The sequence below is a fragment of the Atheta coriaria genome, unplaced genomic scaffold, assembly GCF_025399875.1.
Source record: "Atheta coriaria isolate IRGN ID8LTWV9N9 unplaced genomic scaffold, Caltech_Dcor_3.1 hic_scaffold_3_pilon, whole genome shotgun sequence".
NCBI lineage: Eukaryota > Metazoa > Arthropoda > Insecta > Coleoptera > Staphylinidae > Dalotia > Dalotia coriaria.
Window position 1 is genome coordinate 11431620 of NW_027045445.1, and position 23629 is coordinate 11455248.

Genomic DNA, 23629 nt, shown 5'->3' on the forward strand with positions numbered 1-23629 from the left:
CAAACATGTTTGGTTTAAAATTTCTCAATTTACCGATGAAATCCGAAAAACGCCACTTTAGTTAATACAATTCCCGCAATTCAAATGTGATAAACTAACAGCACCATATATCATTTAAATACATTTAAAATTAAAATAAATATATCTAAAACCAATTATATTAAATTATATTAATTTATTATAGTAGTTTTCACAATTGTATATTAGTTTTTACAAAGATATTTGTAAGTTTTGTATTGAATTTTGTCTGACATTCTGCTATCTGTCAAAATTACCCATGTTGCTAGATGTGTTATGCATGCAACTTTCACAGCTGTGTCATTGAGCGCGAGTCGGCCGCAAACTCGCGAGCGTTGCTGTCAAAAGCCCAAAACATTTCCTGTGTTTTCCCAGCATTTCCAATCATAACATTTTCTTACATTCCTACATGTTTCCACATTGCGACAGCCTCATCATCCGTGTCCGGCAATCCGCTTTTGCGAATGGCACCTTGAATGCCACACGTCGTTTGTGAAACAGTGAAATAATCAACAAACGAATACGAAACAAGTTAGACCAGCATTAGTAGCGTGCTGGAGGAGTGTACAGCCCAGGATTAATTACATCCCGTTGCTGCGCCAGCAAGTTAATGTAGGTAAGTTCTGTTTAAGCTATCATTTTAATTCATCAACGTCTCATGGTTTGCATGTGTCTGTATCGCGTGACGTCTCGCGATCGTCATTTGTTGATTGATAAACACACTGTTTCTATTGGTTGTTGCCACGCATTCGCCATACGTCTTTCTATTTCTTGTATATTTTATTATTTATCACTTAGAACGTCGCGCGTCGCGATGATATGACGGTGCAATACGCGTATATTTAATATTCATGAGATTCACGATGAATCGTCATTACCGAGTAATTCGTTCGCCGGCAAATTTTAGCGATAAGTAATCATTGTTAATGAGGTGATGCTAAATATCGTGCCGGTGTTAATTTGCTAAGAGGCAGCGATAAATCGGCATTAATTGCATTAATTAACTGGCCAGTTGGACAACGCTTTTGTTTCGCGTCCAGTAAGTGTGTAAGTAAACACCATACGTGTGTATGACTTCGACAAATTATGCTGTTCGGCTACTCTGTGACGATTTGCATAATAAAAGTCGATTACGAGATTGTAATATGCCATTGTATGCTTGCGTTTCTAGCGTGTCACGTTTTGTCTGACGCTGACGGCGATCGTATTACTCGTTTGTTTACTATCGCATGCTTTTGTTTTCGATATCTGCCCCGAACCAACCGAAACTGCAGCAAAACAGTTGGAGTTTTTTCAATGACGATATTATTAGGCGCACGTTTTATGCATCGTCATCGGTGATTTTTCGTTATTGAGATAATCGCAAGTCGGATGAAGCACGAGTGTCTCCGCTTTATGTTATCGCGTGCAGTGATTAGTCTAATCAATGTTAAGTCCAGCACAAAATGTTATAAACTTTCCGAGTAATGCACACGCCAGTCTCGTGATGTTAATGGTGTCAACTAAAATGTATTTAGTGTTTATCGTAGAAATAATAATGTCAGACCAAACATTCGGATGGTTTCATTGTTTTTTCTTAGGATTTTTTTATTATTCAATGATATCATTCGATTTAATACCTTAACGTTTACACAACTAATACACTTGACCTTTTTTGTTATTCAAGGCTTGTTATACAAAGTTAACATGTCATTAATTCAATAAAAACTAAATATTCAGTAAGTTTAAGCTAAGATTGTAGATATTTTTATTTATTTGCATTTAGTTCAAGTAGGGCTTCGTTTTGAGAGCGTTATTTATTGGTTTTGACAGGGAAACAATCATCTAAATATAACTTTGTCTCTAAATTGTTCTAAATTGATAAGAATGATTTGAAACATTGTTTTTCTAAAACATTTATTTATTTATACTGCCATTTCAAATTTTACCGGTAATTGTTTACAACGTCTATTATATAAATGTCGAGTCATTGTGTTTAAACCACATGCGGATAATAAACAAAAGTTATTTATGTAAGAAAATCGCAAGGCATTAACTGGCGTTGCATTTTGCACTATAATGCTGCGGTGCATTTCAACTATTACAAGGCATAATTTTAATGTCCTGCTTTTATCACGAAGATACCTCCGTGTAAGTTTGCATACACCACACTATAATACGCAGATATCACGTGCAAACATACTACGTTGCTATGGAAACTGTAAATAAACAATCTTTTGGGAGCAGTGCACTTGTACCGCTCCTCAAATGTTGATTTTTTGATACTTAAGAAAGATTACATTATATTTTAGTGAGTATTTTTCACTAACGTCAGAGCGGAACATTTTAAAGTGTTATTAATTATTATTAAAATTGAGAAACGGCCAATGTTCAAGTTCAAGTTGGGAATCTCGAGTACAAGCCGCGTAACACGTGCTTACGAATCTTTTTTTGTGTGGATTACCTAAATATTAACATGTGTGAGTAACGAACATGAACACTTTTCGAGAGCGCAAAGTTCACACAAATAAATAATTGAGATGATGACAAATTTATTGATAATAAATGTTGAGATAACGCATGAAATCTTCTCACAAGTAAGTTCGAAGTTTAATTGCGTAAAAAAAGTTGATTTTATGTGCAAAATGTTTTTAATTGATTTTATTACGCCTCCCTTCCGCTTTTTCTTTTGGTAGTTTAAGTTTATGCTCGGCTGACTTGACGAATTTTGTATTTATTCCCGACATGTGCGCGGAAGCCCCCCGCAGTATTTCACCTCGCGCGATGTAAAGGTGCAAGTCATGCTGACAAGTGTAACGCGTGCTTAGCGTGGATTGTTGTGTGTGAATTGAGTTTGCATAGCGCGGAATTTCCGCTAATTGCCGAAAAAATGCGCGCCGATCATAACTCAAGCAGACGTGAGTGGCAACACAAGTGGCAACTTTAAAACTAACAAACGTGATAATTTAAAACAAACTTTGGCGACTTAAACATCTTTGGAAAAATGTTGTGTCATGTCTAGCATCTTATTGTCATGTTAGTGAAGTGTGATCGAGTGCGATTGCGTTTTTAACTTGTTTCTAGAGTGTTTAACTAAGATGGTTATGAGAATCTTACCATTTCCGCATCGGATCGATCCGTTCGATGTGTTGTAAGTTTACTTTATCAAATGCTTTATTGTGTGTAATAATTTATGGTCGATTGCATTTTTATCACGCTTGCTTACTTAGTAGGCAGGCTTTTCCTGCGTTGAGCCGCGATGTGATTATGAACAAATACGCAAGTCACTTGCAAAAACAGCCGCACCTGCGCGTCGAGGCATTTCATTCGCGCGTGTTAAATAAATTATACCTAGTTTGCTTTTATTGCATTATTTTTACTTAACGAAAATATCTATTACGTTATGTATGTGCGGTTTTATTAACACTCGGACTTTCAAAGTGGGCGGAGTGTCTGCAATTGCGTATTAAATTTACTTTGCTTTTATTTTATATCTTGAAGGAAAAATGATTTAATGTGTAGTCAGAAGTGCATCATGTTGACATCGACAATGGTAATATTATTATACAATTTTGTTTTACAAGGAAATGCAGCGCAATATTTGGCAGCAATAATGTTGCATGGATTTTATTTTTGGCTGTGTTGCAAAAATGCGATCCAAGTTGGCCAAGTTTACCCAGAGCACAAACGTGCGCATATTGTGTGTTTATAACGCAATCATTATCATCGATTCAATAAGATTTCTCGGAAACGTGATTGATAAGTGTGTAAAGTTCCGTTCCGGTTGATGATTTGCAATTTTTGATAGATAAACTTATATTATCGATAAGTTTGAAATAGAAGTGTGTAATATACTGCATAGAAACTCATTGTCTGCTGTTTGCTTACAGAATGGACGGTGAAGAAGATGTCAGTTATTATTGCACGAATCTCTGGGAGACGATGCATAAGAAGCCGCCGCCACATGAGATGACGCGACAGGCGTCCGGGTGTAACTCTGACCTGGGTGATATGTGCTTCATGATGGTGGAGTATATCAAAGATGCCATGAAGGTAATATTAAATTTATATTGTGTACATAATGAATTATTTGTTTTTAATTATTGTTTATATTATATTAGGCTATGGATATGATGCGAGGACATCATATGCTCACCGATGTAGTGTTGCAAGTGGAGAGCGAATTATTTCACGCGCATCGCGTGATTCTAGCCGCAGCTAGTCCGTATTTCAAAGCGATGTTCACCGGCGGGCTGCGTGAGTCCGACATGGACAGGGTGACGCTGCAGGGCGTCTCGCCGACGGCGATGGGTCGTCTCATTCACTTCATGTACACGGGACGTATTCGCGTCACGGAGAATACTGTATGTCAGTTATTGCCTGCTGCCACCATGTTTCAGGTACTTTACTTTGTTGCGATAAATAAAATGTGATTTTTATTAATTAATTGGAATATTATAGGTGACGAATGTGATTCAAGCATGCTGTGATTTCCTCGAACGGCAACTTGATCCGAGCAATGCAATTGGTATTGCAAATTTTGCCGAACAGCATGGGTGCAATGAGTTGTGCAAAAAGGCCAATCAATATATTGAACGCCATTTTATTCAAGTACGTTAAGCTTAAAACTTTAAAACTTGTTTTTCATAAACTTATCTTTATAGATATGCCAAGAAGAAGAATTTCTGCAACTTAGTGCTATACAATTAATCACACTGATTAAAAAAGACGAACTCAACGTACAGGATGAGATGGAAGTGTATGGGGCGGTACTGAAGTGGGTGAAATTTGACGAAGAGAAACGGCGGAAGCGCATGGAGGCGATTCTCAGCGCCGTGCGCTGTCAGTTCCTGACGCCGCGATTTCTTAATGACCAGATGACTAATTGCGACGTGCTGCGGAAGACGCCCGCATGTCGCGAGTACCTCGCGCGTATATTTAAGGACCTAACGCTGCATAAACGCACTGTAGTGAAAGAGCGTACGCCAAACACACCGAGGATTATTTATATCGCTGGCGGGTATTTTCGACAGTCGCTGAATGTTATGGAAGGATACAATGTGGACGATAAGACGTGGCATCAGCTGGATCAGCTTACAGTGGCGAGAAGTGGGTTAGGTGGTGCCTTTTTACGCGTAAGTAAAATATATCCTACGAAAACAAGCTTTGTACTTTTAACATGTTTATTTTGTGTATTAGGGTAATTTTTATGCAGTTGGTGGGCGTAATACTACACCAGGCAATAGCTACGACAGTGACTGGGTGGATAAGTATAATCCGACGAGGGATCAGTGGCGTGCGTGTAGTCCAATGTCAATGCCACGAAATCGTGTAGGGGTTGCGGTAATGGACGGTCTGTTGTACGCTGTAGGCGGGAGTGAAGGTACAAAATATCACAATAGTGTCGAATGGTAAGTTTTGAGACCAAGAAACTTCTGAATGAAATTAAACGATTGTTTTCCTTTAGTTATGATCCTGATTTTGATCGTTGGTCTACAATCCAACCGATGCATTTCAAACGCCTCGCAGTTGGCTGTGCAGTAGTGAATCGCCTTCTCTACGCAATCGGAGGTTTTGACGGTGAAATGCGCCACAATACAGTAGAATGTTACCATCCTGAAAATGACGCCTGGACAATGGTGCGACCAATGCACACGATGCGCAGCGGCGCGGGCGTGGCCGTCATCAATCAATTCATCTATGTGATTGGCGGTTATGATGGCTCCAAGCAGCTCAGCACTGTCGAACGTTACGACACTGAGAAAGACCTGTGGGAGTTTGTGAGCAGCATTCGGATAGCGCGTTCGGCGCTCAGCGTCACTGTGCTTGACTGTAAGATATACGCGATGGGTGGTTACGACGGGCAGAACTTTCTGGCCACCGTTGAGGTGTACGATCCTGCGACTGACACTTGGGTGGACGGGGATCCGCTCACTTCGGGACGCTCTGGTCATGCAAGCGCTGTGTGTTATCAGCCTTGCATGCAAAACTGTTCAATGGGACCCGAGGTGGCGAATGTAGCAAACGTCAATAACAGATCGCCAGCAGGTAACGCCAGCGTTAGGGCGTTACTTACTGGCGCTAACGCACACTCCTCGCTACGCTGACGTTTTGCTACGATTGCAGATATATTCGTTGATTTACTAGAGCATTCGAGCTGAATGTTTATGCGAAAGCGCCGAAAATAATTCCAAATCATTCCAAAAATTGTACAAAATTTCAACAAAAACGCGCTGCATTTAAACCTAAACAAATCGGATGGACAAAATTGAGTACAAATATTATGATTTATAAAAAAATTGGTAGTATTTTAACGAAAACAATGTAAAATGCATTTATTAACTACAAACTCATGACAGTTTGAAATTACCGTAATGTAAAAACAGCAAAGAAAGAGATTGATGTGAAGATTTGCAAATCTCATGATAATATTTCATTGATAAGTAATATTTAAGAACGTTTCGAACTATAAACGAGTATAATATTTATACTTCTAGTCATTGTACCATTAATGCGCATCTGAATGCCAATGTCTAAACTGTTATTTTTGTCATTTGATTATTGAAATAAGTCACATACTATTTTCACAAAAATATTTACATTTTCAAGTATTTTACTGCTAACAAGTTTTTAATACCTTTTCCTTTCTTTGCGGCGATCATTTTCTGGTGAATATCGGCGTGATTTTTGTGTTTTACGTCGATTTTTCGATTTGTGCGCGTCATCCGAATCGGAATCATTATCTTTAATAGGTTTCTTGTGCAATTTGCGACGTTCTCGTCGTTCTATTTTGTTGAGTTTTCTATAAAATGTTAAAATTGTGTTAGCAATTGATATTTTACAAGTCTTAAGCAACTTTTTGAAAGAAACTTACTTTAATAATGCTTTCTTCTGTTTAGTACTCAGTGAATTCAGGAATGTGGCCTCTGCATTAGGATCCTCTTCATCAATAAGCAGATTACTACCACCATTTGTAATATGTTGCTTCTTAAGAGCAAGCCCATCATCCAACATTTGCATAACCAAGGAATTCTGGTCTAAAATAGGCCCTGCTTCTAGACTCCTTGCAGCACTCATGCTTAAACTATACATAGGGCATTCCTTGTCAGTGTTAATGTGTCCCCACTTGTGGCATTTGATACATCTCACATTTCTGACTTGGATACCAAAAGGTTGATCTCTAATTTCTTGATCTCCCTTGCAGTAACTCTCACGCGGCGCGTTGTATTTGCGTTGCCATTCGAATTTATACTCTGGCTCGTTATCCTCACGTTCACGATCTTTTTTGACGCCTGGTGGCGGTTCATACATGAAATTAATACTCAGCTTGTCCTTGCTGTCTTTGCTCAGCATTGCTTTATTGTCATGTAAATCCTGTTCTTTTTCGTACTGCTGACGAAGTTCTTCTTGCTTCTTCTTGTAGGCCTCGGCTTTTTGTTCTGCCATCCATACCTAATTAATATAAGATGAATTAGTATGAGACAACTTTATTTTGTTACATTATTTCTAGATTAATGGTTAGGTTGTATTTACTTACTCGCTTTAAATTGTCGCGAGACGCTGGATGGAAGAACTTTTTACACATGTAATTATTGAAACCTTTCCCCATTTCGCTGAGTTTATAATTAACGGCTTGCTATGAAGGAAGTTATTGTGTTACTGAGTAAAATTACGTTTTGTTGTGACATAAACAACTAGAAACGTCAAACTGATAGGTGAACCTACTAGAACATTTGATTGTTGGGGGGTTTATTTCATTCCATGGCACGGCGAGGGCGCTAGTAGTACAATTTATTCCAGTAGAATTCCAGCATGACCAAAAAACATGTCTTGTTTATTGTGCGCATACCTGATAATATACCTGTGCCAGTAAAAATTGGTATTGAGTATGCAATAAAGGGAAAGTATAATATTATTCAGATTGATTTGTTTGCGGAATTGAAATAATTTTTGCGTACAACAAAACAAAATTAATTTACATCTTTATGATCTTTGATGTTAAAAATCTTGTTAATTTCCTGCTCTTGCTGCCAGATAAATTAACTAGATAAATACTAGGTACATACGTACAATTGTAATTTAAACAAGGAGAAACATTATACGGACAGCCTGACCTACAAGAACATTTGTTTACTTCTAGTTTAGTTTATATCTGAGCCAAGCGAGGACGCTAGCTGTGCTACTTTATAAATTTTCTAATCTATCTTCTACTTCACGAGTTGAATTGAAGCAACAAACAAAAGAAACTGCTAGTTTGTATGCGCACTTTTGATATTGAAGTAAATTCAAAGTGGTCCTAAATATTCAATACACCAAATTTATAATATTACTAGCGGCCCTGTCGAACGTTGTCCCGACTTATCTTTCACGAATATTTTCGAAATTTCTGAAAGACTTTTTTAGCTATATTTGCCACATCCATTATTAAAACTCACAGTTTCCATTTCTAAATTTACAAATTCATTCACTTTTATAATTATTGTCAAAATGAGTTTCTATCTGTCAACTAATAATAATAACAGTCGAAAGGTATCGACACCTGTTAAAATTATTTGGAGTTAACAGATAATTGTGACTGTCAAATAATAACAGACAAATAATTAGCAATATCGAACTGCACATGGTGTGCGAATTTTATTATAATCGGTTAAGTGGTTTAGGAGTCCGTTGAGGACAAACATTGTGACACGAGATTTATATATATTAAGATTTCACTTAACTCATTCTTGCAGTAACATGTTTTTGTTAAAGTGAATCCCGATATTTAATACACAGTATCCTGTGTATTTAAATAAATCTAATACATACAATTTACAATAACGTTAAAATTTTATTGCTTCATCTTGTGGCATTTATAATTTATGGCTTCCGGTAAGGGAAATTAGCATGTGGCGGCATAGAATTTGTTTCGTTTCGATAGAAACATCTAGAAACACCATACTTAAACGTTGATTTATCTGAACATTTGATTATAAACCGTTTTCTTTATGTTTGAGCCAAGCGAAGATGCTAGTCCTTGCATTTTATAAATATTCTTATCTGTGTTGTCTTATATTTTTCAAGTTGAGTTTGAATAACAAACAAAGCCTTGCCAGATATAAGCAAAACATCATACCAGACTCTATATCGGTTTAAATACAAATTGGTAGCAATGAAGCAGTACCTACGTGAAAATCAAAACAATATTAATAATGACAAATTCTTGAAATTCAAATTTTTCTTTCAGGACCACCAAAACAAAAATAATTTTGAAATTTTGTACACCGTATATTATTAATTTAAAACGTGGTACAATTTAAATCATTAAAATCATCATTAAAACACAAATGCCACATCTTGTGGAGCTCATAATTTACGACTTCCAGTGAGAGACGTTAATATAATATATTTGCACGTAAAATCGGTTTTGTTTTGATGTAAAGAATTGGAAATATCATACTGATAGCTGGACCTACAAGAACAATATTGTGAGCGGTTTAATTTATATCTAAGCCATGCGAGTCAGTGTCATTTTATGTATATTTTGACGTGATAACGTCTTTAAAATCGTTTTAGTCGGGTGACATGTTCAGAAACTGTGTCACGAGGCCTCTCGAGGCCGATCGCAGGTATACCCCCCTCTCGTTATAACGAGAGAGAGACGGACCGATCTCCCGTCGCATCTCGAGCGCTGCCAGTCATTCCATGAAACTTGTGACGCGGAATCCACACGAGCGGAGGCAGGCATAGCGTTCGAGTGAGTTGACCGATCTTCCGTCTCTCTCACTCTAGCGGCATACAAACGAATGGAGATTTTTTCGTGCGGTTAAGTTTTCGTTGAATGTTTAACAGTAAAACAAAATGTGAAGTGCAAGTGAAGTGTTACAACAATTGTAACAAAAAAAACTTATATCACCAATAAGACGTTATCACGTAAACATCTCGATCGTAATCCTACTTTACAAACAACCATTTTTTTTATTTATTCTTTACAAATTTAAAACAAAACATGTTGTGCTTACTATGTGCATTCCCGACAATATATTCACGCAAATAAAAATTGGTATAAAGAAGGCAGCAGACCAATAGTCAAACATTATTTATAGCAATTTTTCTTCAAATTAAAAGTTAAAAAAATGATAAACATAAGAGAAAACACAGTTGTATGTAAAGCAGGATGCTTACTTTGTACTTTAAAATCAAGTACAAATTACAATAACATTACAACTCAATTGCTTGCACAATATAATTTCCTCTCGGTCGTTTTCTGCGCGTCATTATTTTTGCAGCAATTGTTCCAACACTCCAATCGAGTATTCATGGCACGAAAGTAATTCGTAATTCGAATACACCGTAAAATAAATGCGTCTGGTAAATTCGTGCCGGGGACTTATCGTCCTCGCCGCGTGTCTCTCGGGAGTATAAGAAAAAAGGGCGCAAAAAACCGTAAAGAGCACGAGGACGAAGCGGCGTGGAACTAAAATGTAGTCGATGTATTCACCCGCCGCTCGTATTCCGCCCCATACGTACACACCAATCCTTTTTACATGTATAAAGTATGAAATGTGAGCGTAAAACATGTACGAGTAGTGCGGGTGTGTGAGTACACTGTCTACGAGCCACCTGAAGAACGCGCGCGGCGAAAAACTCATTACTCCAGGTGCGAGCAAAGAACGTATATGCGCTGGTACGGAAAGTGCCCTATCGATTAGTCGCGAGCCATCAGCGGGCGGCAGGCGGAGGTGAACGCATGAACACCATGAAAACCACGAAAATTGCGCGCTGGGTAAAATGTGAGGAAAGCCACGTCGCATCACACCGCACATTAGTGCGTCCAGAAGAAAAGCGTGGAAATTAATGAGGCATGCGTGTTACATTAGTTCGAATATTTCGGGTTAATTAAGCTAGAAATGCGAAAAGTTTCAGTCCAGACTAATAATACATCGGTAAATTAAACATTCCTAAAATATGTTTTACATGCTTATAAATCATTTATTATTCTAACCGCAATATTAATTCTGTTCTAGACATGTGATGGTCAGGGATAGTGCTTTATTGACAAGCACGAAATTAGATTATTAATTACACATTCGCAGACAAAGTTTATTCAACAATTTCATTTCATTTCAATTTTATCGCTTGAGTTTTACTGGTTATCTTCGATAAACTGCAAAAGTTACAGACAGACGAGTCTCATATCTCTAATGAAGTGCAGAAAATTTCTATCAAAATGATCAAAAATTTTCATTTTTGTTGATTATTAACAGAACTAACCACAAAACACTTATTTTTCAAAGCAATAGAAAAATATTTACAATTTTTTAAAAGAATGGAATGGTTTTTTTGTTTTTTATTTAGTAATGTCGTTTATTTATTTAAATATGATTTGTTTCTTGTTGTTTAATTTTATGCATGTATAATGACAATGAAAATAGCTACTCTGACCTAGGAAATTGTTATTTTCGACCACATTTGCAAGCATTACACTCCGGTCGCCACAATGGCGATATTTTTAGGACGATAGCTTTCGAATTTTCATTAGCTTCGCACCGCTCGTTGCCCGTCGGCGTCGCCGTTATCTATTTGCGCGCGGGACAGCTGAACGCAAGGATATTCGCTGCTTCAGCCGACAATGAAACCAAATCTCGCTCGAAACTTACTACAATGCGTTTAATTAGTTTTGCAATAGTTGCCAGCGGTCAAATCGTCACCTACCATCCAAAATTAATAAACTTGGATGTACTTATGATATTTTTGCTGAATTTAGTGACCCAGTTTATGGAATGTTGCGAGATCGCCGAGCTTTTCGACGTTTTTAAATATTCAAACGATTGCAATGCGGATAGCTGCTTGATTGCATTCGGGCGGTTGTTGGAAGTCATGCGCAAATGTCGGCAGTCAGTATGTACCTGTACGGAGACGGTGGAGGCGGTGGTGGTAGTGAAGGCGGCGGCGTATGTTCGTGGAGCGTACATATACCTACGTGGAGGTGGAAAGCTTGCATACATTACAACAACGAGACGCGCACGGAAGCGTGAAATTGTTTTATAATGGCTGTCACAATAATCTTTTTAAGCAACCAACATTACAATAATATAGATACAAAATTAAAAACAGAAAATAATTGATATTTATTAATTTAAAACGTTAAAAACGAATTATAAACTTTTTAATTGACGTAAAATATAGACTGAAAAGCAAAATAATTTTATTTTATTATTTATTAATAAAATTACATTATTTTTTTGAATAAATGAATAAAATTGAATAGTTTGCGTCTAGATACTGTAGGTGTATTATATGTAAATGTGTACGTTGTAGGGTAGGTTGGCAGTGGCGCCGCCGCCGGTGCGGTGGTCAGGTGACGGCGCGGCGTCGAACGCGCACGCAGTTCGGCGGCGGCTGGTGGACGGAAATAAACGCACCGCCGCGGAGAGCGCGCGCGTGTGTCCCGACCGCTGGGCTCGACGACGACCACGACGGCGACGACGGCGTCGCGACGCCCGACGCCAGTGCGGTGCGCGATGTCCTAGTAGTGTGTAGTCTCGCGACGCGACGCGCCTCGTTTTACACGCGCGCATCAAGAAAACGAGAAATTTACTCGAACTTTTAAACATCGCAACATTTCTGACCAAACAACAAAACAAAAACGTTCATTATTTAATGTAACCCTCTTAGTTTAGACCCGTAGTTTCCCAAACGAGAAGAAAGTAATTTCAAAAATTGAAAACAAAGGAATATTATTAATTGAGTAAGTAATTTGTATGTGGATGTGTAATCATATTATTTGCGGCTGGTTGTTTGTTTGTTTTTCAAGTTTTCTTGAAGGTGAGACTTGCGCGACTATATTAGCACAATGTCGCAATTGGAATTTGTGCGATTCGTGCGAGTCGTTTGTACGTACTCGCGAAACGCTCATCAAGCGCACTCTCTCGTTAATTTTACTTTTTGGCAAACGCGCAGGTGGTTTATCCGCCGATTATTATAGCAGGCTCCCCGTTTTTATTAAAAATAGTTGTGCGCCACACTCAAGGAAACCTTTGCTGAGATCAAAGCCTTGGAAATTTGCAAAAAAATTAACAAACACAATAAAAACCCACAAAAAAATAATACAATAACAACAAAAAACATATCGACTGCTTTATTTTCTTTTGAGGAGTACCTACCTATTGAAGTCGGGTATGCTTGAAGAGAAGAATTTTTCATTTTTCATTCATTGCTTTCAGCGGAAAGTCAGTTTTTCGTCTCGCCGAGCGGAAAAACGCCGGTGAAGAGTACGAAACACGGGTGACACACGCGATACAAACGTCAGGCGTGCATTTTTCACAATTTTCCGATTTCACACAAGCGAAAATCAAAAGAAAATTCGGAACAGCTGGAAACTTGTGTGAAACTGATTGAATCTAGACTTTAAAAGTACCGTAAAATAAATAAATTCGAAAAACACATAAAAATCGAATGTGTTTGATGTTACATTTCCAGCTAATGCATATTTGAGTACAAAAACCGTACAAAAACAAAAAGCACTTTCCTAATTTAATAAAATTATTAAGATGATTAGATAATTACCACGAATAAATTTAATTCGAGCATACAAAGTTTATATTACTCACACGTATAAATTATCATTTTATAAATTTAGTTCACCTTTCTCGTAAGTATATAAATTCAACGCGTCGACGCTCGAAAATTTCATAGATTCGCGGTAATCCCCACAGATTTCTGAAGGTACAAAAATATTGAAAGGGAAACGCGTTGTTACTCCTCACTCTTCGTGCGCCTGATCCTACACATCGTGAAAATCTGAATGTATTCGTGAGCGAAAATCTAATCTCGTCCCAGCGGCTCCTCTCGTTTCAGTCACGTATCGCGTTTTACAATTTTCTAATAAAACTTAAACGAGCGCCGAACGAACCTGACACGCCAAAACGAACACAGCGAACAAACCGACGTCGGAAAGCATTAGAGAAGCAAAGATTTAAGGTTAGGTAATGTATATCTTAGCGATTGTTGTGCGTTCATACCGGGGCATGAGTTTATGATGCAAAGAATTCAAAACTCAAGACTTATTTACAATTACAAAAGGTTTGAAATGCGTGCAGCGGGCGCAAAGCAAACATGAATAACAAAAGAAAGCAGAAAGGTTAACAAAAGCAAGAAAAAAGTGGATTTAATGAGTGTATAAAAAGATAATAGCCTTAAAGCATATTTATATAGGTTAGGAAATGTATAGAGGTAATGTTGGTTGCATATATTATACATAATTATAATGTTTCCTTATTACAGGAAATAGGAAAATCAAATATGCAAAGAGTAAAGAATCGAACAATATTCAAACTTCAATACACATCGGTTGAAAATATGTATTGATGTTAACGTGCACGCGGTAATAAAACGTGCGACAAAAGCTAATAAGTGGTATTTAAACTGCGTTAACGTATTTTTTACGCACGAATCGAATTAAACCGAGAGGAAACAAATAAAACGCTGTGCGATTACCATCATATTTTAATGATCATCAATAATTGATTTAATATTTACGTCGCTAATGACTGCGTGCGCTTTGAATATTTAAAAAGCATCAAATTGCTCGCTTCGACCCAGCGATCCAAATACATAAACAATAAGACAAATTTCATATTATACAATAAATTTATAATCCAGCGCAGTATGTTGTTATGTGGTAGAATACTGCACTTTATAACCTATAAAATTGGTTTGTAAAAGTGCTCAACTTTATTCTTTTGTACTTTTTTGTTTCAGTTTTATTGCTCACGCAAACATAAAACTGCTAAACTCTGAAAGTGCTTCTAAAACCGCTGAAAATGCAGGACTCATCTTTTTAAATATACAATGTGTTTGAAGTTAAACAAAAAATATATAATATAATAAAAAATGTTTGTAAATTTAATAATAATTTCGGGCATTTAGACGAAACAAAAAATGCTTGGCGTTTAATAAAAGTTAGAATATTAAAAAAAACTTTACTCTCCATGACCCGAGGGTAAACGTCTAGTCAGGTCGTTTCTAATAAATTCGCAAGACACAAAGAAGCGCAAATGTTTCGTGTCTAAGGACGATTATGATGTGTACGTATTTCCAGCGGTAAATTCACGACAAACCAAAAATATGCTCCGTCATTTCGTTGTTTTTTTTTTCTGTTTGGATGTTTTGTAATTTTCACTCTGTGTCCTTTGTGTGTATAATTTCTATAGATGGCGCTGATGGCAAACATGTTGTTTTGGAACTGCCGCGGATAATATTGAACAACAGATGGTTGGAAACAAATGCTGCGCGTGGTTCCCAGCTAATCCCATTGAGCAAAGTTTCCAGGGTGAATCTAAAGCTGCGGCGGACAGGAAAAACAGAACAACGTAAATATTTTGGCCCGCGACCGCACGAAATGGCAAAATGGCAAAGCGCAAAGGCCAAAACGTTGCAACACACCCAATTGCTCTTTTGTAAAACTTTCCCTACAAGGAAACAAACGAACAAAACAACTCGAACTAAACGACGGAATTCAATTAACTACAAAACTAGTTTTGTTTTGATGCGGTAATTTTGACAGTTGACATTTGCTAGATATAATCTAAATTTAGTTTTTGTTTGTATCCATATGAATAATTAATGTAGGAATTTTCTATTTGCTTCCAACTAATACAATCGTTTAATTAACTGGGTAAACGCGAGTGCGATTTTTTTTTGCATATCCAACGCCATTATTATCGGCTTCTCGGGCCCGGCGTGCACAATGGCGTGCGCAAAATATCAACTGCCTTAATTAGTTTTTCATTTGCATAGCCAGCCGGCCGTATGATGGCGCGTTGCGGTTTGTTGCCGCCGCTTTTTTTTTAAACGCGCAACACGTGTGCGTGGCGCAATGCGTGACCGTTTGAACTTTAACACGTTGCTTCGACACCCCCTTCGAATGTTCGCGGCCCCACAACGCTTGTCGCTTAACGAAAATTGCTGTTTTCATTCAGCGCTACTCCATTTCGAATGTAGATCGCGCAAACAACACACATTACTACTCTTTATTACCTAGGCAACACACACTACATCGAATTACTGCAAACAAACACACAAACCGGAATTGTTTCTATTTTTTAACCTTTGCGCGATGATTCAATGATGCGTATTTTTATCTTTTACTGTGTTATTAATAATAAACCATTACCTAATGACTCTATTTTATATCGCGAGTAGTGGCGCGAGTAGGGAAACGTGACGCAGATTTATTAACGCAACTGCGGCGGTCGAGGCTTAAGAAAAAACGCGAAAAATCGGATTTATTAACTGCGGTTGCTCAAGTGAGCTAAAAGTAAATCATGATCTAACGAGCCAAGCGCAACAAGCTGAAGCGAAATGAACGACATCGAAACATTAAACGCGCATTAATTCGCGCTCGATTTGTAAATATTCTCGTACTACGACGACTTGTCGCAGCGAGAACGCGTTGTTTTCGTGATAATATGCTCGTAAATTACGCTTAACGATCAAACAACGCGAGTGTTTACCAGATTTATCGAGGCGACTGTGAATTGTATCCAAAAGCGCAAAAACCTGAAACAGGTGCAATACACTTTGTTTCTATGGCAATTCAGTGAAAAATCTGTCAAAACATGTCAAAGCTGTCAAACACACGTCGAAAAACTAAACATGCGGCCCGGTCAAATTGATGTAATGTGTTTAATCCAGAAATAATTAAGCCGATTATTCAATCTGCATTATATGCATGATGAGCTTATTGTGCATACAGTGTGGTCGAGTGGTCAAGTGCACCACAACAAACGTGGGCGTAAGATTTAATTTGGGTCAGCGAGCGGGCTGCGCGTAATTAGCGTCTCGGTGCCAAGTGCCGCGACAAAGCATACGCAAAGCCGGAGAGCTTTTCAGACGTTAGCGAATAAAAAGCACAAAAACAAGTAAGCAGTAGAATAAAAGAAAATCTCATGCAACAGAAAACAAAAAAACACTTCTAAGACTACCCAACGAAGTGAATACGTAAAGGAAACTTCACTTCACTCATTGTGTTTTTTGTTTCTTTTGTACCGTTTTTTTTTTTCCGCAGACGATTCCTGAGGTTTCGTTACGTTGTGCGATTCTTATCACGACCACATCAAATGAGAATACGATTGTTCTTTTGTTTTCTCTTATCGTGTTGTTTATTGCTTTGCTAATGGCTTGCTTTTCGTGTGGACAAGGTTGAACACACAAAGATGTGTCAAATGGCACTTGACATTTTGACTGTTGACATTCAGGATTGAAAAAAAAAATTGTTAGTTTAGCGTGTATTTAGTAAAGTAATATCCTGGGACCTGGAATAGAGGCTTGGTGCGCTCCGCAGGGCTCGTTGAATGCGTTAATTAACGAATGGAAGTTTTAGTTTAATGAATCGATCAACCTTTATTAATGTACGCCGCACGGTCCAGCAGCGATCCCATTCTGCATGCGCATGCAACCCAACTCACACCGATGTCAGAGCGTCAATATTGCCGCAGTTGCATGCAGTGTGTTGCAATCTGTGCGGCGTAAACACTAAACGGAAATCGGGAATATTGGTTATTAAGTTGGTGCCTGGCCTTGGGCGACCCTTTTGCGTTTGCTGCAGGCAATTAGTGTCATGCTCAGTGAAATACAAATTTGCCTGTTTTCCATTTAGTGCATATGCATTAGTGTCAATTTGGTTGCCTAGCTCCTGAATGACCATCAACTGATTGGCGATTTTTTCGTGGAATCATCGAAATGCTTTTTAATCGGTTTAACAAACATCAAACGGCGTTTGATGTTCACTTTGTTATTTGAAATAAACAGAAAAAAATGTGGATTTAAAAATGTTGTGCCTATCTACTTAGGAATTAAACTTGTTGTCTTTTTTCATTAAAATCCGCGTTCGACTTTACATAGTTAATTAACTCGGGAGTCCCGAGGCGTTCGTAATTGGTTACGAATTACTGCGCCCCTTCTCCGCCGACCATCCGCTCGTCTTCGCCGCCTCCCAGACTACTACTCCGCACGTCTACTGCTTTTTCGCAATCCCAGCGCGTCGCGCTCCAGCGTCTTCAGCGTTTGCCGTCTTTCCATTAGCATTTAGGTTTAGGCCATTAGAGATTGCGCGAGCACGCAATTACGTCTGAACGCTGAAGTCGAACATCTTCGCCGACAAAGTGCGCAAAAGCGCCGCGATTCAAACTAAAACTGTAAAGAGTCCTCACAGGACAACAAAAAACATATATTTTTTTAAAAACTCTTCTAGACAAAAGACAGACATACAAAATTACAACCTAAAAAATGTCTATAACCCTTTATTTATGTTTTACTTGGAATTAATTTATTGAAACACATTGTATGTGTGTTTATCTCCTAATTGCAATAGTTACCACAGTCTAATATGATCTATAAGATTTCCTGTGAATACATTGAAGTGATTCATGATTTTCGACGTGTTTGTTGATTCCGCAATGTAGACTAAATGGATTGGTAGGATTTGAGATTGGGTGTTGTTTGAGTCGGTGAAGTCTGCAAAGTCAGTGATTCGTTAAAAGGAGATTTCAAACTACGCTGAACGCGCGACCCGCTCAACGCTTACAATTAATTCGCAATCTTTCACTTGAGAAGACTGGAAACTCCAAGATTATTCTAAGTTATTAAAAAATCAATCTTTATGAAATTACAATTTGTCACTTTGAGATTTTTAAATCTACGAATGAAAATGTAATTTGTTCCCGGTGAATGAAAATGGAAGCTTTCAGCGTGTGTTTGCTTGTTGCTTCCATTGTTCAAGTCGAAAACCCGGAAGGGTTCGAGGAAACTGCATCCTGGCAACAGAATTGCTCTGCGATTGTATGGGTGCAACAGAAGTTACAAACTACGACCTGGATGGCATTGTACCCGCATTCTCTTTGAAAATAATCCGATTTTAAAGAATCTAATTGAAAGGAAAGACAATATAACAGTTGAATTCAATTGATTCGTTTAATAGGTTATACTATCTGTGCAATTACTGCCATCTACAAGCTAGTTATGCAGGTATATGAATAGCGTTCATAAATTGGATATTCAGCTCGTTAGTGAAGTCAAGAGCGATGCAGATTATAATTAAAACAACATTAGCGTTCATTTCGCATACCCGCCGGAGTCGACGCCGAAATATAACAAACACTCTGTCTGTGAGAGTTCGTACCGACAATTTCACATTTGCTATTCGTTGGGAATAAACAGGTGAACCGGTCGGTTGTTGGTTAGTCGCGGCGAATCGGAAGCGCGATTTATCGACCGCCGCCTGGTATCCAGCTCTACCTCGCCGCTGCCGCCACCGCCACCGCGCACTTTGTGCTTCTCTCTACATTACCGCCTCATTGTTTATTTTATTGTTTCGTATTATTCCTTGCAAGCGCCGCAACATGACATAATACATAACCTATAAAGCGCTCCCGACTAATGGCTGCGCGTTTGCATTGAACGGACGGAGATCGAAGTGCCAGTACTTGAGTTTTAGCAAAAATGTTCCGTTTCATGCGGCGTGCAACACGTTATTGCGTGCCGCGCCGAATGTCGAAACAAAAGAACTAATGTAATTAACAGGGTGCACGTTAATGTGCGTTCTACCGTCTTCGAACAACAAATGATTATTGCTTTCCAATATCACAACGAGTTTGGATCAATTGCACGCGATAGTATTTTATTAATTCAAAAATTCACTTTGCTAATGGTAAAAAATGGTATATTAAATAACGCCATCTATTGGCATGGGAATAATTTAATGCTAAAATTAGTTTAGGGACTGCAACATATCCACAGCAATTAACGAGCGATTAGTCAGATTGTCTTGTCATGTTTGGCTCGTTAGTTTGCTCGTGTTTGACTATTCGCTTCTTAATTGTGTAATATGTTTGCTGCCGACGATTGACATCATTTTTTACGAGTCGAAAACGCATAAAAACGCTCATCAACACATTTCACCTATGTTTGTATGTTTGGTTGCATATATATAAATAAATCCTACGTTATTCTATTCTAGTCGTTTAAATTGTTTAAATTTTTTTTATTTAAGTTGATTAATTTCGTTTTTCTGTTTAATTTCTAGGTGTTTAGTTAGTTAAGCCCCGCCCCGTTCAGCAGACAGCGACTTAAAGTTTGTTTCGTGTTCGTGCGATGTCGCATGCCGTCGCGAGTTAAGATGCCATCACCGACGTGCGTGCGACGCAAATGCGGATGACGCGCCAACGACCCGGTGCGCGACGACGACGTGCTTGTTCGCGATGTGTGCGCGCGAGGGAGCATGTATGTAATATTCCCGGCAGATGAAGTAGTTTATCTGTCATACGGTCGCCTGATCTACATCCCGACGGTCGCCGACGACGACACCGACCGCCCCCACGCCGATAACGGCATTCCGCACGAGATCCAGCAGCAGGTCGAGCAAGCGGTGCAAGAACGACGCCAGCGCCAGTGCAGTGAAGGCTCCGCCCCGCTCACGCCCACTTCCACACCCACTCCGACCTCAAACACGCCCACACCACCAAAAGCGCCCGAACGCACTAAACGCAATTCAAACGCGTCGAGTATTAACAAAAAGAAACCGAACGGTAATCTAGTTCCGCCGCCAGCGACCACACTTAGTCCTCTGAAGAAGTCGGCTACTTCGGTGAGTCTGCAAACTGCGGCCGCTACCAATCAGAACTCTCCGAAGGCGGTTAAGATAGCAGCAGCATCGCGTGATAAACGCCTCTCGTATTCGGACTTCCTTCCTGTGCACAAGTGCCTGAAACCGCAAAATCTTCAGATAAATCCCGCCTCTAACTCCACCTTTGGGTCCACCTCTTTGTTGGGCGTACCCAAATCGCCATCGCCCTTCGTCGCACGGAAACCGCTCGATTTTGACGAGCTTTTTGACCGACCAGAGCCGGTTTCTTTATCGCCAACTTCCGAAGAGTACGAGTCGCGGCTGAGGTCGCAAACGCCAGGTGAACGTACAAACGATGCACTAATTTTGGGTCTTGCGGTGGAACTAACCTATATTTAGCCCTAACAAATGCAGCTACTATCTGTACAGACTACAGCTGGAGCTCTGCGTTTACGTGATACTAATACCAATTTATGTTTAATGCTAACGTTGGGAGCGTTTTACAATGGACAATTCACGCAAAGTGCTATTTTAAGAAATCTGTAGTACTGGCGCGTGGGGAGATAAACTAACTTAGCCGGTTCGGAGCGCGGGCTAATTTTAACAACTAATACCTGCCATACGCACGGAATATATTACAGACGAAAAGAAAACACTTGAGAAAAAATTAACCACTTAAAAATTTACAATAAACAGATTTTGATTAATATTCAAAGCGCTTCAATAACACTTTGTTTATATGTTGAGGCATTCAAATTGGGAATGTAAATAATACTTTTGTGCTTTGCACCCATCGTTACACATTACATGCATTTTGCATTACACAACATCAAAATATTTTGAAACGTCGAGATTTTCCTGACATTTTCCACTTCGTTGTCGCGTAAACGCGTTTATATGATATTTACAATTATTGAGATGTTTCGCAGTTGAAACGTATAAACTCAGAGTGAATATACGCGAATATATGTTGCGTCTGAAAATATACACAACTCAAACTTTGCTTACAATGTGTTTAAGCATAAAAATAAATTAAAAATCAAATATTGAAGACTCCGACATAAATTATAGGCAACTTAACATGCTGTACATTTACAACGTTTTGTATTAAAATAACAAACACATACCTATTATCGAATATTGAATTGTAATTCAATGCAATGAACGGATGTTATTCTAAATGTCGTTCGTTTTGATTCCGCGAATCCATTCTGTGAATCGTTTGTGCTATGCATTCACCCTTTAGTTCATGCAAATGTAAACCACTGTAGTAATCAGATTTTGCATTTATTGTCCATAGAAACACTCGATAAAATGTGCAACATTCAATTTTATGCGCCAAGTGCGAAAATCCATCTGTACACGCGCTCATCGTGGAAATTAATAGCAAATCGCCAAAGTCGTAAAGCGTGCGTAAACACACATAAAACGCAGAGATTTAACACGTTTCGAATCTGTTCGCGAATGTCATTCGCTATATTCACAGCAATTCACAAGCGCGACTCAATTGTTTTGCTGAAATCCTTGAAATGACAGAATAAACAAATCGTAAACAAGTCTTAACCAAACGTTGAACGCATAAAACTAACAACTGGTTGAAATTTACATAAAAATCGAGTATCTGCTTGAATTAACTGTGTTGATCATATATTTTTCCTGATTATTTGTTGTGTTGTTATTATTTGTATGTTTGATTGCTGATTGGGTTGCCTAACAAGCAGATACTAATGTAATATATTTGTGTATTTAATTTAGTGTTTGTTTTGTTTGTAGAGAAATCCCCAACGAAAAAGAAAGCTTTCTTCCTGCCAAAGCTACCGACCAAACAACCTCCCGAACCACCACGGTTAAAAAGATCCACGGAATTTGGTATTTCTGTGCGGCGCCGTCAGCAAGAAGCGCACTATCCAGCAGAGGGCGTTGCGGGGGCGCCGCCCGCGACGGCAACGGCGGTTAAAATGGCCGCCTCCGCCGTCCATGATGCGGCGACGCTGCGGGAACTCTCGCATCCTGGCTACAACGAGCCGCTCAAGGGACACAACGCCGTCACATTCAAATTGATTCGCACCGGTAAGCAAAGCCTAAATCATTTAAATCAACTGAAAGCTTGCACTACTTGAAAGCAGCGAATATAAAAGCGCTTTTCTACATGCCAGCCAAATGCCACATCGTAAAACTTTCACGTTGAAACGTTAAAAGCGAAATTAATTGCAAAACCTCATCGATTTACTGTCTGTACGCTGTAAACTATGCAAGGTAAACAACATCCAAGTTGAAACTATATGAACAACTCAACTATGGGCAGCTATGAACTTCCACATTCATTTCAAATATACGCTACACACACAAACAACACATCGCGTGCATAATGCAAACATGAAATTGCAATTATAAGCATTGCTAGATGGTATTTTCGAATTATATGCCCCCGTGATGGTTATTACCATTGTGATCGATTACTCAACGTTTGCATTTAGCCATGAAATTGAATCAGGACTTGTGATTGAACGGATAGTAATTTGGCCCTAGACCGGATACCGGATATTCGACCATCTTCTCGTTTGACTAACCGGAGATACTAATTAGTCTATGTTTTATCTTTTGTGTCAAAAATTTAATAATTATGGTGGAGATCTTCTTGTATTACCTATGAATATTAAACAATTTGATTTTATTAGTTCTTCCATGTTTGAGATAGAAAACACCCCGTATCTACGGTGAAAATAATGTAATTAGCGGTTTCTTATCGAGATGTGATAACTGAAGAGACCCTCTATACTATACAAACAAGTTACACGCTCTAAATCATTAGCAAATACTCTGAAACGCTCTAAAATGTTCTATTTAAACTAATTAATACAACTACATTCTAAATTGACCAGTGTATCCACCAAAATATAATGTTTAAACTGACTGTAAGTTGTAACTTATAAATTAAAAAAAAATCGTAAAATCTGTTAGCAAGCGCATAACTCAACAACGCCTAGACCAATTTGGCCAATTCTTTTTTAAGTGTTTGTTAAAGTC

General features: G+C 38.5%; 3 protein-coding genes across 13 annotated transcripts in view; 2 read left to right on the forward strand and 1 right to left on the reverse strand.

Moving 5' to 3' along the window:
* The first annotated feature begins 313 nt into the window (after nucleotides 1-313).
* Nucleotides 314-6608, forward strand: Keap1 (kelch like ECH associated protein 1). Of its 5 annotated transcripts, none has more exons than XM_065317698.1 (7): nucleotides 314-634; nucleotides 3888-4050; nucleotides 4119-4397; nucleotides 4459-4608; nucleotides 4662-5132; nucleotides 5197-5408; nucleotides 5465-6608. In XM_065317698.1, exons 2-7 carry the CDS (start codon nucleotides 3889-3891, stop codon nucleotides 6102-6104), a joined length of 1914 nt encoding a protein of 637 aa, XP_065173770.1. In that variant the 5' UTR covers nucleotides 314-634; nucleotide 3888; the 3' UTR covers nucleotides 6105-6608. The 5 variants fall into 5 exon arrangements, with proteins under 5 accessions (XP_065173770.1, XP_065173771.1, XP_065173769.1 ...); XM_065317699.1 differs by having other exon boundaries at nucleotides 314-630; XM_065317697.1 differs by lacking the exon at nucleotides 314-634 and adding an exon at nucleotides 2751-3148.
* LOC135803951 (corepressor interacting with RBPJ 1) lies at nucleotides 6306-7728 on the reverse strand. Its single transcript, XM_065317702.1, has 3 exons — nucleotides 7535-7728; nucleotides 6872-7449; nucleotides 6306-6799 (listed from the first exon to the last, which is right to left on the reverse strand). The coding sequence occupies exons 1-3, from the start codon at nucleotides 7604-7606 to the stop codon at nucleotides 6628-6630; spliced, it is 822 nt and encodes a 273-aa protein (XP_065173774.1). The 5' UTR covers nucleotides 7607-7728; the 3' UTR covers nucleotides 6306-6627.
* A 4633-nt stretch (nucleotides 7729-12361) lies between these two features.
* Nucleotides 12362-23629, forward strand: part of Stacl (SH3 and cysteine-rich domain-containing protein) — a 35633-nt gene continuing 24365 nt past the window's right edge. For 3 of the 7 annotated variants that reach the window (XM_065299597.1, XM_065299599.1, XM_065299601.1), the window contains exons 1-3: nucleotides 12364-12727; nucleotides 20063-20942; nucleotides 22376-22672. In XM_065299597.1, the coding sequence (XP_065155669.1) occupies nucleotides 20258-20942; nucleotides 22376-22672 (982 nt within the window). In that variant the 5' untranslated portion in view covers nucleotides 12364-12727; nucleotides 20063-20257. Of the gene's footprint in view, nucleotides 12728-20062; nucleotides 20943-22375; nucleotides 22673-23629 lie in introns of all 7 variants that reach the window. The other 4 variants (XM_065299600.1, XM_065299596.1, XM_065299595.1 and 1 more) reach the window with 3 other exon arrangements.

What these genes read in the sequence shown, in the direction of transcription:
- LOC135803951 (XM_065317702.1), bottom strand. Translation starts at nt 7,606, where the DNA reads ATGGGGAAAGGTTTCAATAATTACATGTGTAAAAAGTTCTTCCATCCA. An exon ending in CTCGCGACAATTTAAAGCGA is followed by an intron (nt 7,450 to 7,534) that starts GTAAGTAAATAC and finishes TATATTAATTAG; the next exon opens with GTATGGATGGCAGAACAAAA. An exon ending in CAGAAGAAAGCATTATTAAA is followed by an intron (nt 6,800 to 6,871) that starts GTAAGTTTCTTT and finishes AACATTTTATAG; the next exon opens with AAAACTCAACAAAATAGAAC.
- Keap1 (XM_065317697.1), top strand. Translation starts at nt 3,096, where the DNA reads ATGGTTATGAGAATCTTACCATTTCCGCATCGGATCGATCCGTTCGAT. An exon ending in ATCGATCCGTTCGATGTGTT is followed by an intron (nt 3,149 to 3,887) that starts GTAAGTTTACTT and finishes GTTTGCTTACAG; the next exon opens with AATGGACGGTGAAGAAGATG. An exon ending in TTGAACGCCATTTTATTCAA is followed by an intron (nt 4,609 to 4,661) that starts GTACGTTAAGCT and finishes TTATCTTTATAG; the next exon opens with ATATGCCAAGAAGAAGAATT.